Source organism: Pithys albifrons, chromosome 2, assembly GCF_047495875.1.
Source record: "Pithys albifrons albifrons isolate INPA30051 chromosome 2, PitAlb_v1, whole genome shotgun sequence".
Lineage (NCBI taxonomy): Eukaryota > Metazoa > Chordata > Aves > Passeriformes > Thamnophilidae > Pithys > Pithys albifrons.
The window spans coordinates 89,559,798-89,574,118 of NC_092459.1; the positions used below are offsets into that span (position 1 = coordinate 89,559,798).

The following is a 14,321-nucleotide window of genomic DNA, read 5'->3' on the forward strand; positions in this document are numbered from 1 at the left end:
TGCAATAAGAGTCCAGGCCTTTGTCCTGGAGAAAAGGAGCCAAAGACAAACACAGGTTGATGATCTGTTGCATCAGGTGGCAGAACAACAGGAAATAGTTAAAAGGCTGTGCAGTGTTAGAGGGGCTGAGGACTTGTCATTTCTTTCCACAATATCCACTGTGTGCTGTTGGTAGTTTCTCCTTGCAGACCTTGCTTGTGGGTGTCTACAGCTCTTAAAACTACATGTGTGTTTTTGGTTGGAATGCTGGAAGGTGGGGAATTAAGCAAAGTCCTGCTTTTAGAGGTCACCACTGTCCAAGATGCTTCATTCTCTGTGGTGTCCACCATAAGAACATGGTTCTGAAACCACCTATCTTGAATTGGTCTTCTTTCATTCCTTTGAAAAAACTCTACATACACACATTCTGTAAACTTTTAAAGAAGATACTTAAAAAAAAAAGAAGAAATTACTTTAGTCTGACAACCGCAACACGAGACAGTCTACAAAATGGCCAATCACAGGTGATTGGGAGCATTTCCTGTGCAAGTCATTAATGCCCTTGCATGTGCCGTCATTTCAGTGCCTTTTCTGTACTAGCCAATGCCCTCTGCACCTTTATGGTGCCTAGAAAGTGTAAAGGAGAAAGATTGTTGAAGGTTTTTACATACAGTATTTTGCTTTATAAAAGAAACAAATTTGTCAGAATCCACTTCCCTATGCTCCTAAGGATATCCTTAGCAATGAACAAACACAGCTCCCAGCTTCAACTTCTTTTAAACCTCCACATCATGTTTCCATGGAGAAAAATGCTTTCTTAGTCAGAAAAGAAAAATTCTACAGTGAACTTTTGTACAGAAACCGATTTTTTCCAACCTCCCTTTGGTCTCAGTTTGACCTCTTGGGTCTTTTTATGGAAACTCTTTCCACAGAGTGGTGCATGTAATATTACACAGAATGGGCTAAATAAATTATATAGCATTAATGAAATGATGCAACACAGCAAGAATGTTGCTTCGAACAAAATGTTTACTTATATGGAATCACTAGAAGAAATATTTTAATAATTTCTGCTCCTATTCTGATTTCAGTAGCATAGTTCACATGCCTGAACACGTTTTTAAACAATCACGTGGTCTGAACTTGTGAAGGGTATGTAGGCTTTTCATTTAAAATCTTTTCTAACCCTACAGTATTATTGGAAATCAAAACAGCAGCAGCCAACAGCATTGTAACAGATTTCTGCAGAAATTCTTGTAAAAACTGTGAGTTAATTCTATTTTGTCTTTTAACCTTCTAAAAGCATTTTGTTACACAGATAGATTTGTCTGTTTCAAAATTCTGAAGAGTTAAAAATTTCCTATTATGTTTGATGGGAGATTACTGCAGTGGAGGGATCCTGACAAAATTACAAAGAGTATTATTTGCCCATAAAGTATGAAGATGATGCCTGAAAGAATGGCAGTTGCTTGCCCTTCTATGTTGATCAATACATAAAATAAACTCCAAATTCTGCTTCCAGACAGAGGTCATAGAAGCTGATACTTCCAACTCCAAATCATGCTTTGATATGTAACTAAAAAGGGTTATATATATTAATACAGAGAGCTATATTTTGTAAGATATTCTTTTAAAATTACAGTTGTGTAGCAAAATCAAATTACCTTTGCTCCCAACCTTTGCCAGAAAACTGCACAAACATTTCGAGACAATCTTTTCACGTGCAGGAAGTTTCAGCTTCAGCATTGTTTCAAATGTAGCTGCTGCAGCCTTCCCCCATCTCCTCCAGAAAACATGTACTTGGGAATGCTACTTTGGATGCAGTGCCAACAGAAAATGTCATTACTTAAAATCTACTTATACAAGGCACCCTACTGTGTTTAATTAATATAAATGCAATGGAAAGATGACTCATGGGTTACTCACGTGAAATAAAATGTGGCATGACTTAGGACATTTACAGTGTATTCACTTGCCAACATCAAGGTTAGCAGAGTGCTACAGCAATTTTCCTTCAGCTGTGAAGAGACAGAGACTACTGAGAAGAGAGAATTATCCAGCCCAAATGCAAGAGAGAGAGGCAACACTGAAAAGATTTGGGAGGCTAAAATATGATTTAAATCTCTAGCACTTGGCATTTACTGGGTAGTCACAGCATGTAAATTCTAACTTCAGTAGGATGATAATGTAAACTATTGCGCAATGTGGACTGTTCTTGAACAATTATTTATTCCTGCACAACTTCTTCTTCTTCTTCTTCTTCTTCTTATTATTATTATTATTATTGTTGTTATTATTATTATTAAATTAATTAATATATTTGGGGTCTGAGGACTTATCTTTGTAACCTCTATGTGTCCAGCCTCTTCAGAGATCTGCTAACCAGACTCTATGCTCTGACAAGACCAGAAATTATCCCATAAAACTCCAGATAGTTACGCGGGCAATGACTACCAAGGAACCTAATTATACAGCTTATACATAAAGTTTAATTAAATTATAATGTTCAATAAAGTCTCTTTGCATCCTTCTGACAGCCTTAAACTGAGCACACTGAGTACAATTTAATTCCATTGTAAAATTGCTTTGCTCTTCTGGTGTCAGAAGGGACTTTTACTAGAAATCAGAATCATGATTTTTAAAGAAACAGTCTCTTATACACCAGATAGTGGCTCCTTTACACCCATATCATAAACATAGTTTATAGCCTCTGTAGCCAATTTACAGGATTGTGTTAAGACTTAATAGTGCAGCAAACAAAATATTAAGGGGCACCATAGTATGATTTTCAACTCAGACTTTAAAAGATTACAAGTAGTACTTTATTAGCAAAGATGCAGTTCCACCCTTTCCTGCCCACTCAGTCCCTGGCACCGACCATTCCACTTTCTTTCATACCCCCATGCTACCATTGCTATAATTAGGCAAACATAATTGTGTTTGACTGCTTTTTAAACGGATTCTATTCTGTAAGTTGTGTAAAAAACAACCCCCATTTCATATGGCAGATTTTTTTTATTTTAGTATAATGACTCCTGGATTGGGTTTATACAGAAGATTATTTTTCCATAACTAAGAGTACACATAGCAGAGCCAGGGGAGAAAAGTCTGTAGAGATAATGAGTTATACCAGATTTGTCACTGAATTATGTCTGGCTTTGTAAACCATAGTTCATTAATATCAGTTAATGTTTTGTTGTTATTACTATACAGACAAATCCCAGGATGTTATTTCAAAATTTCTATCCACTTGCTCATGGACAGAACAACTACACAACCTGCAGATGTTTTAAAAATCATGTTGAAATCCTCTTCCTCTTGAGTCATCCACAGAAAACCAAGACTTCTGTCTCACTGTGTGTGCAAGCACAGCACTCGTTCTGATCTTGTGGAGGCTGACAAAAGATCCCCTCCTTTTTATTTTGTCGTTTCTCAAAAGGTGAAAAGAGAACCTGCCTAAAACCCAGGGTTGTCCAAAGGGTTACTCTCACCTCTGCTTGGGACATTTCTCCCTCAGTGTGTGTGGAAATCAGTATACAGAGTTTCAGCAGAGGCAGCTGAACAAGCTTGCCCTGGAGTGCCTCCAGCCCTGTGCCAAGGAATATGCTGCTGAGCTGCTGTCTGCTTTCCTCAGGCACAATTTGAGGATCCTTTTATGCTAGCAGATATTTAAAGATTTTCATATAAATGAGAATCAGAACCTCTTTTATAATAGTTATGGCCCCTTTGGACCCATTACAGATTATCAGCAAATGAACTTGGAGACATTTGGTATGCCTTTTATATCCTCAGTATCCAGTACCATAAACCGTTGCTGTCCTCTTACTGGTGGTTAAGTTTAGGCAGATATATACTTAGGCAGTTTCTTAAGTGCCTGTTATTTTTGTTCTACAAGTACTCCTTTGGAGCTCTTTCAGATTTATTGATGTTTGGAAGCTTTTAAATATCCATTACCCACTTCATTGACCATAGCAATTCCATCTGACTCATTATTTGTGTTAGAATATATTTAGGCATTTTTTAAATGGGTGTTAATAGACCACAGGATCTCCATTGGAAACCCTGTAATAAATCAAGGGAATACTTGGTGAAGTGCTATAATGTTTGTGACTACGTAATTTTATCCTTTATATTCCATGTTTTAAACATATGGAGTTCCTCACTTCAGGTTACCAGTGACCAAGCTTTCTTTGGTTGCTTTTTCTACGCTACTGCTCTATTAGTTTCATACCAAGGTGCGCCCATACTGGCTGCTATACTGGCTATCTACGTTGAAGCCAGCCCATCCTTCCCTTCCCCTGAAGGGACAATCACATTCCCTAAGGCTGGAACACCTTGTGAAAATTACTTTAACAACTGTCATTGTCAAATCAACATGAAAAAATGCACACAACTGCATGTACTGTTTGCATTTGACATGCTTTGAAGAGTAGTATTTTCTGTGTCTTCCATACATCAGGACAAGGAAATTGCAGTCTGGAGGAAAAAGAATACATATGTCAATACCAGCATTGTTTCTGGTCTCTCACATTTATTTTTTTTTCTCTCTCTGCTATTTTGTAAGACTGACTATTGGAAACAAATTCTAGAAGCAGAAGGCAAGGAAGGGAAGACCCATCTGCTGTGTACATTGTGGGAAATGCTGCTTGGGCTTCTCATAAGCCTCCTCTCATAAGCTGGATGTTACCATGTTTGTGAATCTAAATTATTATACTCCCATCATAAATGGTCTTGGGAGGTCAAAATTCAAACTGGTGGTGGAAGCAAACTGTCTCTTTCTGGTGCCATCCATCCCTGGATATGTAACAGGGCAGAAACCACACAAGCTCTCATTTCAGTAAAAGCTGGCCTTGGCATCACTACCATTCCTGCTTAGCCCTGATCCACAGTCTGCCTCCTCCACATGTGCTCAGTGCTGCTGAGATGATGAAGACAATGTGATTTGTCCTAGTGTCTGCTGCTCTGGACAGCTGCTTGTTCAGGCTCTGTGACACACACTGGCAGCTGAACAAAGGGGCAGACATTACTTCTGACACAAGAAGGTAAGTTAAGTGACTCATTACCACTCTGGCCTTGTTACCGCTCACCTTTCTGCTCATTTGCAGCACCATCATGGCCACCTGAGCCATCCTGTTCCACTTTCTGATCCCCTGATTAGACTGTACCTTGTCTGTCCAAGGTCCGTCTCATGTAATCCTACTGCTATTTATTCCAGTAGCAGTAGAGACATTGATGCATTCCCCAAACGCTGGGGGATTTGGGGGATTACTGGCTGTACTTCCCCTGTTTTAGTTTGTTAGGCCTATTTAATCAACGTTCTGGTGAACAACAGTGTTTCTGTTTTCTTTCATTTAAGTGCAAGTTGTCAGCTAAACAGACATTTTTAAAGTTTTCAAAGATTTCAGTGATAACCCAGTTCTGTTAACTTTCAGACTGGATAAATTCTCATTTTCCACTGCCTTTTGCAATGGTAAGCAAATGAACATATGGTTTTTAATAACAGTGCATTCTCAAATGTGGTGATTTTCTCTTTTAAAATAAACACATTTTTTATCTGAAAAGTCAAACGAAGGTCCCAAATCATCCAGGAAGCTGCACATACCATGCATATGAATAGTCTCACTGAATCAAAATCAGCCTTTGAGTAGTGATCTGCATGCATGAATGTTTGTTTGAGCAGCATCTAAGTGATAAGCTCTTATATAACACGGAGGTGCACAAAAGAGGGGTAGGGAAGACAGGCAAAGAGAATAAATGCAAACTTTGAGCCAAAAGTAGCAAGGTTCTGACAAAAATATACACAAAACTTTAAGCAAATGTCTTTACTGAAGTCTATCATATAAATTTTCTTTTGAGATTGTTCAGCACTTTTGTCATCACTATTAAAAAAAACCTACTAAATAGAGTTCCTTACATGTTTTGATCTCACATTTTGCCTTACTCTTCAAAAGCCAACTGTGTTCTGGGCTGCATCAAAAGCAGTGTGGTCAGCAGTCAAGGGAAGTGAATCTGCCCCTCTACTCCACTGTGGTGAGCCCCCAAATGGGAGTGCGCTATCCAGCTCTGGGGCCTCCTGCATGGGAAGGACATTGCCCTGTTGGATTAGAGGCATGGAGCACCTTTCATGTGAAGCAAGGCTGAGAGAATTGGGATTGTTCAGCCTGGAGAAGAAAAGGCTTCAAGGTGACCTAATTGCAGCCTTCCAGTACCTGGAGGAAGCCTACATGAAAGATGGAGAGAGACTGTTTACAAGAGCATGAAGGAATAGGACACAAGGGAATGATTTTAAACTGAAAGAGAGTAGGTTTAGATTAGATATTAGGAAGAAATTCTTTACTGTGAGGGTGGTGTGACACTGGAACAGGTCGCCCAGAGAAGTTGTGGATGTCTCATCCCTGGAAGAGTTTGAGGTCAGGTTGGATGGGGCTTTGAGCAACCTGGTCTAGTGAAAGGTGTCTCTGTCCATGGCAGGGAGGTTGGAACGAGATGATCTTTAACGCCCCTTCAAGCTCAAATGAGTCTACAGTTCTATGATTCTATGATTATCTGTTGCATCTCCAGAGTAAAACAAAATCTTTCAGACATGCCTATCACCTCAGAACCACATTTGCTGTCAAACTTCTCTGTATTACTATGAGACTTTGGCAGATGCATTCATTAGCATGTAAAAAGGTAAAGCCTCACTCCTAATGTGACGTAGTTTCAACACCACTGCAACTGGGTTATAAAATATTTTCCATTGCTCCAAGACAAACATGACTGAAGGGCACAGCAAAATTCAGTCCCAACTTTTGTCTGTTAGCAGCAGAATTAAATATAGAAAGCACCTTCAAATTTATAATGCCTTGTGAAACAAAAAGCACTCTGTTTCTTCTGTTAGAAAATTGTTTGTAGAGTATGACTTTGTTAGGACCTGACGTACATGACTCTGCAGGAACAATGCTGTGTCTCAGCAGTTTAGAAAAACTACTGGGATTGTCCTGTGTCAATGCAGTTCAGTTTCACATGTGCTACAACTCTAGTCGATTTTTATTTTGTGTATGTTTCTCTTCTTATCAAATGCTGAGAGATAACACACATTTCTTCCTGTTATAAAATAAAAGCACAAACATCAATCAACTCAAATCACTGACATTCACCCAGAAATAAATAAATATGTTCTGTAACATTTCACTGCTGTTATCTGTTGAGAAGCACTGTTGCCCTTTCTACTGAGGGTACCGGAACATGGCTGCCCTCACAGGAATGTAAACTTGGCATTAACCCTGGCAGATTCTCACTCCCTGCTCACTCTCATTTAACATTAACTCACTCCTATACTGTTATGAGAAGGTAAAGGTCATAGCTTTATTTACACAATGCAGCACTACACAAACGATCATTGAACAAGAAAATCTTGCCCCAAATAAACATGAAGCAAAACAACAATGCTGACCTCGCTACCAGAACTCCCCCTGGAAGTACCTCATCATTTCCCAAATGAGGTTGATGGTGCTGGTCTATCCTTCTAAATATTAACTGCCCAGAGCTGCCTCTCCACATACCCAACTCCCACGCAACAGCCAACTAAGGACTTTTTTATGTTCCAAGCCCAGGAGAAATTTAGAAAGCATGCTACTGTTGGCAAGACCATGTGGCTCATATCCTATTCCCACAGCCTTTACTCATCCTTCCACAGCTGGAAACCTTGTCAAAGGCTCTCCTATACGACAGCAGCCTTTAGCACAATACATAAGCTGGGCAGATGGCAGGGTGGACTCCCTCAGTCCAAATGCCAGAAGCCTGGGAACCAACTCTCCTTCCTGCTTCTCATCTCCCTCAGCCCCGCTTCTCTCCACCCCAGCCCACTGCCTTTTCCTGCGGGGAAGACATCCTGCTTATTTATGCATTTCACGACTGCTGGCCTGCCTAGATCCAGCAATAAGAAGTGCAAAGAGGGCAGGAGGCCGCTCACTAAAATCCCCTTGGAGCTCATGTTCAGTTTTGGAAACTAGAGCGGGCAGAGCAGAGACAGAATGGATGTAGTCCAGGGTGCAAGCCTGGCCAGAGCACTGGTCAGGTGGGGCGGCTTGGGCAGCAGTCCCTGGAGACACTGGGACTCCACACACATGTGCTGCAGCACAATTCACTCCTTGCTTCCTATTTTTACTGAAAGTGATGGAAATAGTTACTCACTTGGGCTAGACACAAACTGTAACTTCTCTGTAGCAGACTCCTGCAACAGGCAGTTTGTGAAGAAGGGCTTGAGTTCAGGATACTCCCATGCTTAGGTGTGAATATTCTATATGAGGGTACAAGGTCTTGCCCTCCTTCATGGACCATAGCTAAGCACCAATTTAACCTTTATTTAGAGTTGAAAGAAGATGATCTTTACATACTTAAACAAAAATGCTCCATGTCTAGTTTTGCATTTTAAAAAACAAAACAAAACAAAAATAAAAAGGGGCAGGGGAATTTTATTTGGCCACTGCCACTCAGAAAAAACACAGTAAGGAAACTTGGGAGAATGATGACTTTTAACATGTTAACCACTGACCATGCAACATTTTCATCAGTGTAAATATAACTCCTCGTTACTCTGCCAAGGTTGTGCTGAATCATACAACTGCCAATGAAGTCAGCCTTTCTAAATATTCTTATTTCACATAAAAACACACTAATGAATGTGCTTTTAATTTCAGGTAGTTCTTCTTTCCGAAACACTGGTGTGTGTTGCCCTGATAAACAGGAATGCTGGGAAAACTGATCATCCAAAGAAAAATTCAGTTAGTGTTCAAACAAGTTCTTAGGGTAGTTGTGTATGGAAAATGCCCGGAGGGGCTCTCAAGAATTGGCATCAGAATATTTATATTCACATTTGCCTCAATTCAGTGTTAATAAATCCTTCATCACGACCAACACATTAATTACAGAGTGCACAGAGCCTCAGAAAGCTACAAGTTACAGGCTGGATTATTACTTCATATTGCTGAGGAACATAATACCCCATAGTTATGAATAAGGATCACCCCTATGACCAGGTGCTGTATGATTTGAAGGCAACACCTCACAGATCCTACATTTGAAAACCAATCAATCAGTCTGCCCAAAGCAGATTACACTAATTTCCCATTTAAGATATTTTTCATTGTCTCAGGTGAAATGAAGTTGTGTACATTCAGTTTCCTTCTTTTGTATTTCAGAGAGAGCAGTTGAACAGTCCTGGAGGATGCCAGAGATCAAGCAAGACGCAACTGCTGGCCCTACAGCTCTTTCTTGAAACCATGTTTGTAGCTCACACAGTTATTTCCTAAATCATATATGAGCTGGGGACACTGTCATTTAGGTTCATTAAGTGGTACCCCATTCTAGCGCTGATATTCTTGCCTGGGAGACAGCAGTTCTCTGTATAAAGTGGGCCACGTATGTCACCTCACTTGGATTCCTACAAGAGCCAGAGACAGCCACCCAGGTACTCCTGACCTCAGCCCAAAAAGATCATGTCATGTTTATGTGTATCTGCAGAAAGTGCATGGGAAAGTTGCAAGTCAGTACAAGAAGGGAGTACAGAACTGACAGTTTCTTAACACATGCAGTTTGTTCCATCTTCCCTATATGAGAATATATATTAAGTTTATGATGACTGACTTTAAATATATCAGGTTCCAGGGACAGTGACACTGAACATAGTCTACAACCTTTCATCACTGAGTTCAAACTCCTCTTCAGCTCAGGCAAAATGAGGTTCCTGCTCTGTCCCTTAATTCTTGAAACTTGGATACATTTTTTCAAAGTGGTGCAATTGCATAACACAAACAAGATGAGTGCCAGAACTGTGATTGAACTTCTCTAATGTCTGATTGACTCTACTTGTATTATCAGGCCTCAGCTTGACATGTGCCTGAATTGCTGAATGCCAGATGAGAGGGAAGGTGGCAGGGATAATGCAAATACTTTATTAAGCTGTTGAAGTGTTTTTGGCAGAACAACAGTAACCTCATACTTTTAAAATGCCACACTGAATATTATCCTAAAGTTTATCTACCATTCAAGATGCATTCAGTAACAGAGATATCGTTATATATAAAATTTCTGAGGTGCATCTTCATTTCCAACATAGACTCAATAAAGAAAATGAAGATATGTAATTCCAGTGAGCACACCGATAACTGGACAAATCTGGGAACAATTGTTGGGCCAGCTGCAAAGACGTGAACTGAAAGAATGATCTCTATTGCCAAACAGGGAGCTTGCTTTTTCTTTGAACTTCAGGGGAAATGAGGATAAACCAGTTATTATAAAAGACAATCATTTAGCACTTTCTAAAAATCTAACCAACAAGCCAAAGCATGAGCTAAAGGTGGTTATTTACTTCCCAAAATAGAACTATGTTTAGCTCCAAACACATACTTCCACATACATGGCTGAAAAAAGATCAGAAGGTATAGCAGCTATTCTGAAACCTACATTTCCATCAAACATCTTAGTTTATTTATATATACCCCACTTTCCTTGAAGTAGTGCCCACACAAGCAGCATTTCCCACTTTGGAGAATAACCATTAATTTCACACCACAATGTTTTTTCTAGAGGTATAATTACACAGAGGACAGGTATTTTTTATTAAAATATCTGAAGGCATGTTAGGTAGTTATGACTGGTAGTTATTCAGGAGAATAGGTTTTTTTTCTTTTCTTTCTTTTCTTTTTTTTAATTTCCTTTTCTTTCCTTGTTTGCCAGCAAGTAAGAGCTTTGGAAACATAAAGGAGTGACTTGATCCCAAAGCATTTTTAACATGGTAGTAAAATAATGCAGTGAGGTATGGAATAATAGGCTGAAAAGCTGTTCTGTGAAAGACAACTATTCATTTGCTTGACATCAACAAATGCATTCTGCAAAGGCCCAGCACACTGTGGATGAATTGTGACATTTTCTTATGATTAATTCTTTTAAAATAATCTCTAACTTCTTCCTTCTACTTTCATTTTACAGAGTAACTGTAATGTACATTTTACAAATAGTTGAAGCTCTTAGTATCCCACAGGCTGGAAAATGAATTATTCTTAAGGACACAGCTATGTCCAGATCCAAAAGCCTAAGTCAAAATAAAATACAACTGAATCTGTTCCTAATGTCCCTCCTGTTGCTTTCTTCCTGTTTCTGCTTTCATCCTACAACTCTTGTTATTTCTCCTTTTTTGTCTCTTCTGATAATTTAAAACTTTAGTGTTTAACACACAAAAGACGTGTCAGCACAGTCCCTGAATCAGAAGTTGTGAGGATACTGAGAAGTTTAAATTACAAAACATTATTTCAGAATGACACTTCTCTTGTGACCAAAGCATTCTGCTGATAAAAAGTTATAGAAAGAACACAGGCACATGAAAGGATTCAATGCAGGTAGGAGCCAACACACAACAAAAGCCACATGTAAGACAAGGGAAAAGAGGTAGAAAAGAGAGTAGTGAGAGAAGAGGATGTGTCAAAGCATGGGAGATGGGAAGGACAGGAGTGAATCAATGCACACATACAAAGAAGGGAGAGGTAATTTTATATCAATTCCTTCTTGCTGGTTCACAGAAATCATTAAAGTGACTGCTAATTACAAACTGTCTGCCCCCAGTTTCCAGGAAGAGGAAATTAGCTCAAGCATTTTTTGGAAACAAATCCTCAAAATCCTTCACTTTAAAAAGTACCAAGCTTGTCTATTTCTCTTATGATGGATACTTACAAATTCTGAAGCTGGAACATTCTATTATCTAAATATACAAATATTTAGCTTTGGAAATAAATGCATACAATGAAGAGGAAATTTGATTTGGGCAGGAAAGGTAAGAAATGTGTTGGATCTCCAGCACTTGAACACAAACCCATGAGAAGTGGAAGGGCCAAAAGTACAAGCCAGTATGCAAACAGCAGTTTTATAAAGAAAATTGGATTTTTGATGAAAAGACCATTTTCACAGAGATTTTTTTTCCATAGAAATTGTGATGTCCTGCTGTTCGCTGTGTCTCTGGAAAGGTGACCCCTTCTTTGAGAAACTACCCTTTGAGTCCCAGTATGTGAGAAAGCCAGTGGCCTCTGATGGAACTTGCCACTCAGTCCTGGTTACTAAACACTTCAAATTTCTTTCTCTCAGTTTTTAGTACTCTTAAGACCTGCCTTAATATGGATGCAGGGATGTGACAAATACCACATCCTCATCTTGATGTTTCTGAGGCTGCCTGTCCCTGAGATGACTACCTGAAATCAAAACTGATGACCTGAAAGAGGGTGAGACTATCAGAATAACAGAGCTCAGTTAGACCCACGGAACTCAGAGTTTTTACTAGACAAGACAGAATTGTATCACAGAAACTGTAAAATGTGCTGCTTTTAAAAGTCCAAATTTATTGCAAGTAATGACAGGCTGCTAAAAACAAATAAAAAGAGAGAGGAAGTGTGAAATGACAAGATAAAGGACTTAATAAACACATTAACATCAGAGTGACTTTTGTCAAAGCAAATCCTTTCTTCTAATAATAAAGCCTATCCCTTAATGCACTCTTCATCACAGCACAACAATATGCATTTTGTGTGTGTGTGTGTGTGTGTGTGTGCATGGGTGTTGAAGATGAGAGACTGGGGCTGGGGAGGATGTTCAAATAGACACAGGGCACTTGCAAGCAAATCAAAATTGTCTCCAAAGAGGCACTTCCTGCGGGTGACTAAGCCTTCACCCAAACAGTCAAGAGGAAGGGGCAAAAGTAAAGCATTGCAAAGGACCATCCCGATTGCATCGCAGTGGAGACAACTAGGACAAACAAACTCAGGAAGTGGCAGGGAGTTAGAAATGGAGAGGAAATCTATGGCACCAAGAGGAAAGTGAAGAGATTGCACCGATCTGCAGAGAGGTCACCTCTGGGTCGCACTGTGCCAAGCTCTTTCAAACCCACTTTATTTGGACTATAACACAAAACTGGCACACACAGCTGGCGACTGCTGCAGAGGCTATTCAAATGTTAACATTCTCAATGATAAACAGCCAAAAAAAAGGTCTGTGTAAGCAAATTGGAACAAACAACTAAGCTAAGTCTGGTTGCTAAGGGACAGAGGATTTCAGCCAAAACCAGTCCGAAGCCTCAAGAATACTTTATGTTTGATCAAAAAAAGTACCTGTAGATGACTCCGTGTTGGTGAAGAAACATGAGTGCTGATGTGACCTCTGCAGCATAGAAGCGGGATCGAGGCTCGTCAAATTTGCGTGAGCGCTGGATTTGAAACATTAGGTCTCCTCCATTGACATATTCCATGACGAAAAAGAGGCGGTCCTGAAATTAATTAAACAGTGCTGTTTAGCTAATTTCTTTTAGCCACACAAAGGACTGCCTGAAGCTACACTTTAGGTGACTAGAGCATTTACGTCAAGAAATAAACGCTACAATTCTGGAAAAGGAAAAAGCTGACAACGAAAATCCCCAAAATGTAAAGAAAATGAGACAAAAGTCTCAAAGTGAGAAATGACAAAAAGCCTGTCAAAATGTAGTAATAAACAACACACATACAAACAAATCAGCAAATACATATGGAACATCAACAAGTACATGTGGAATTCTATTTTATATAATAACAGAGATACTTAAATGATGTTGTTTCTTTTATAATTTAGCCATAACCATGAAGAGATAAAATAAATTCTGTCAACTAGTGAGTCTTATTTCTTTACATCTCTCTTACCAGCTAGTGAGTCTGCAAAGCACCTTTCCCAAACTACATAAAATTATTTAGAATTGTTAAGTTATAGAAACCAGTGCTGTCAAACACCTACATACAGTTTTTGGAATTGCCTCAAACTCTCATAAGAGAATGAAATAGAATTACATTATTAAAGTACATATCAAGTTCTTTTTATTTTCTTAGATGCTTATCACTTCCAACTTCAAGCTTTCAAACCTATTTCCATGATGGAGGACTAGAAATGAACTTTACTTGAGAACAGCAACTGAGACTCTCAGGCAATCACACCATTAACCCAAAAGTTAAGCACTCAGTGAAACAGTCAGAACTGAGAACATCAGTAAATGAAATGTGTGCTTGGCATCTTGAACCATTTATTATCTAAACTGGCAATGCAGGTGAAGACATAAGCAAGGGGATGACACACCTTTCCTTCATATACTTTAGATTCTAATTTTTTAAGTGTTTCTTATAAATTTTCGTATTTTTCCCTAACCTGTACTAACAGCCCTAAATCATCAACTCTTGCCCATTCACCCTTAGTTTGAAGCCTACTTCACATTCTTTATTTTGTTACTGTTAATTATCCACACCTATATGCACATGAGTTTAGCTAGAGGTGGAAGCAATTCCCACATGATGTGACAC

At 39.1% G+C, this 14,321-nt stretch overlaps 1 protein-coding gene across 1 annotated transcript in view; it reads right to left on the bottom strand.

Annotated features, from left to right (window-relative positions):
- PRKCE (protein kinase C epsilon) overlaps positions 1-14,321 on the bottom strand; it is a 296,445-nt gene that overhangs the window by 40,992 nt on the left and 241,132 nt on the right. The window contains exon 11 of the mRNA XM_071577229.1: positions 13,113-13,267. Coding sequence (XP_071433330.1) covers positions 13,113-13,267 — 155 coding nt within the window. The remainder of the gene's footprint in view (positions 1-13,112; positions 13,268-14,321) is intronic.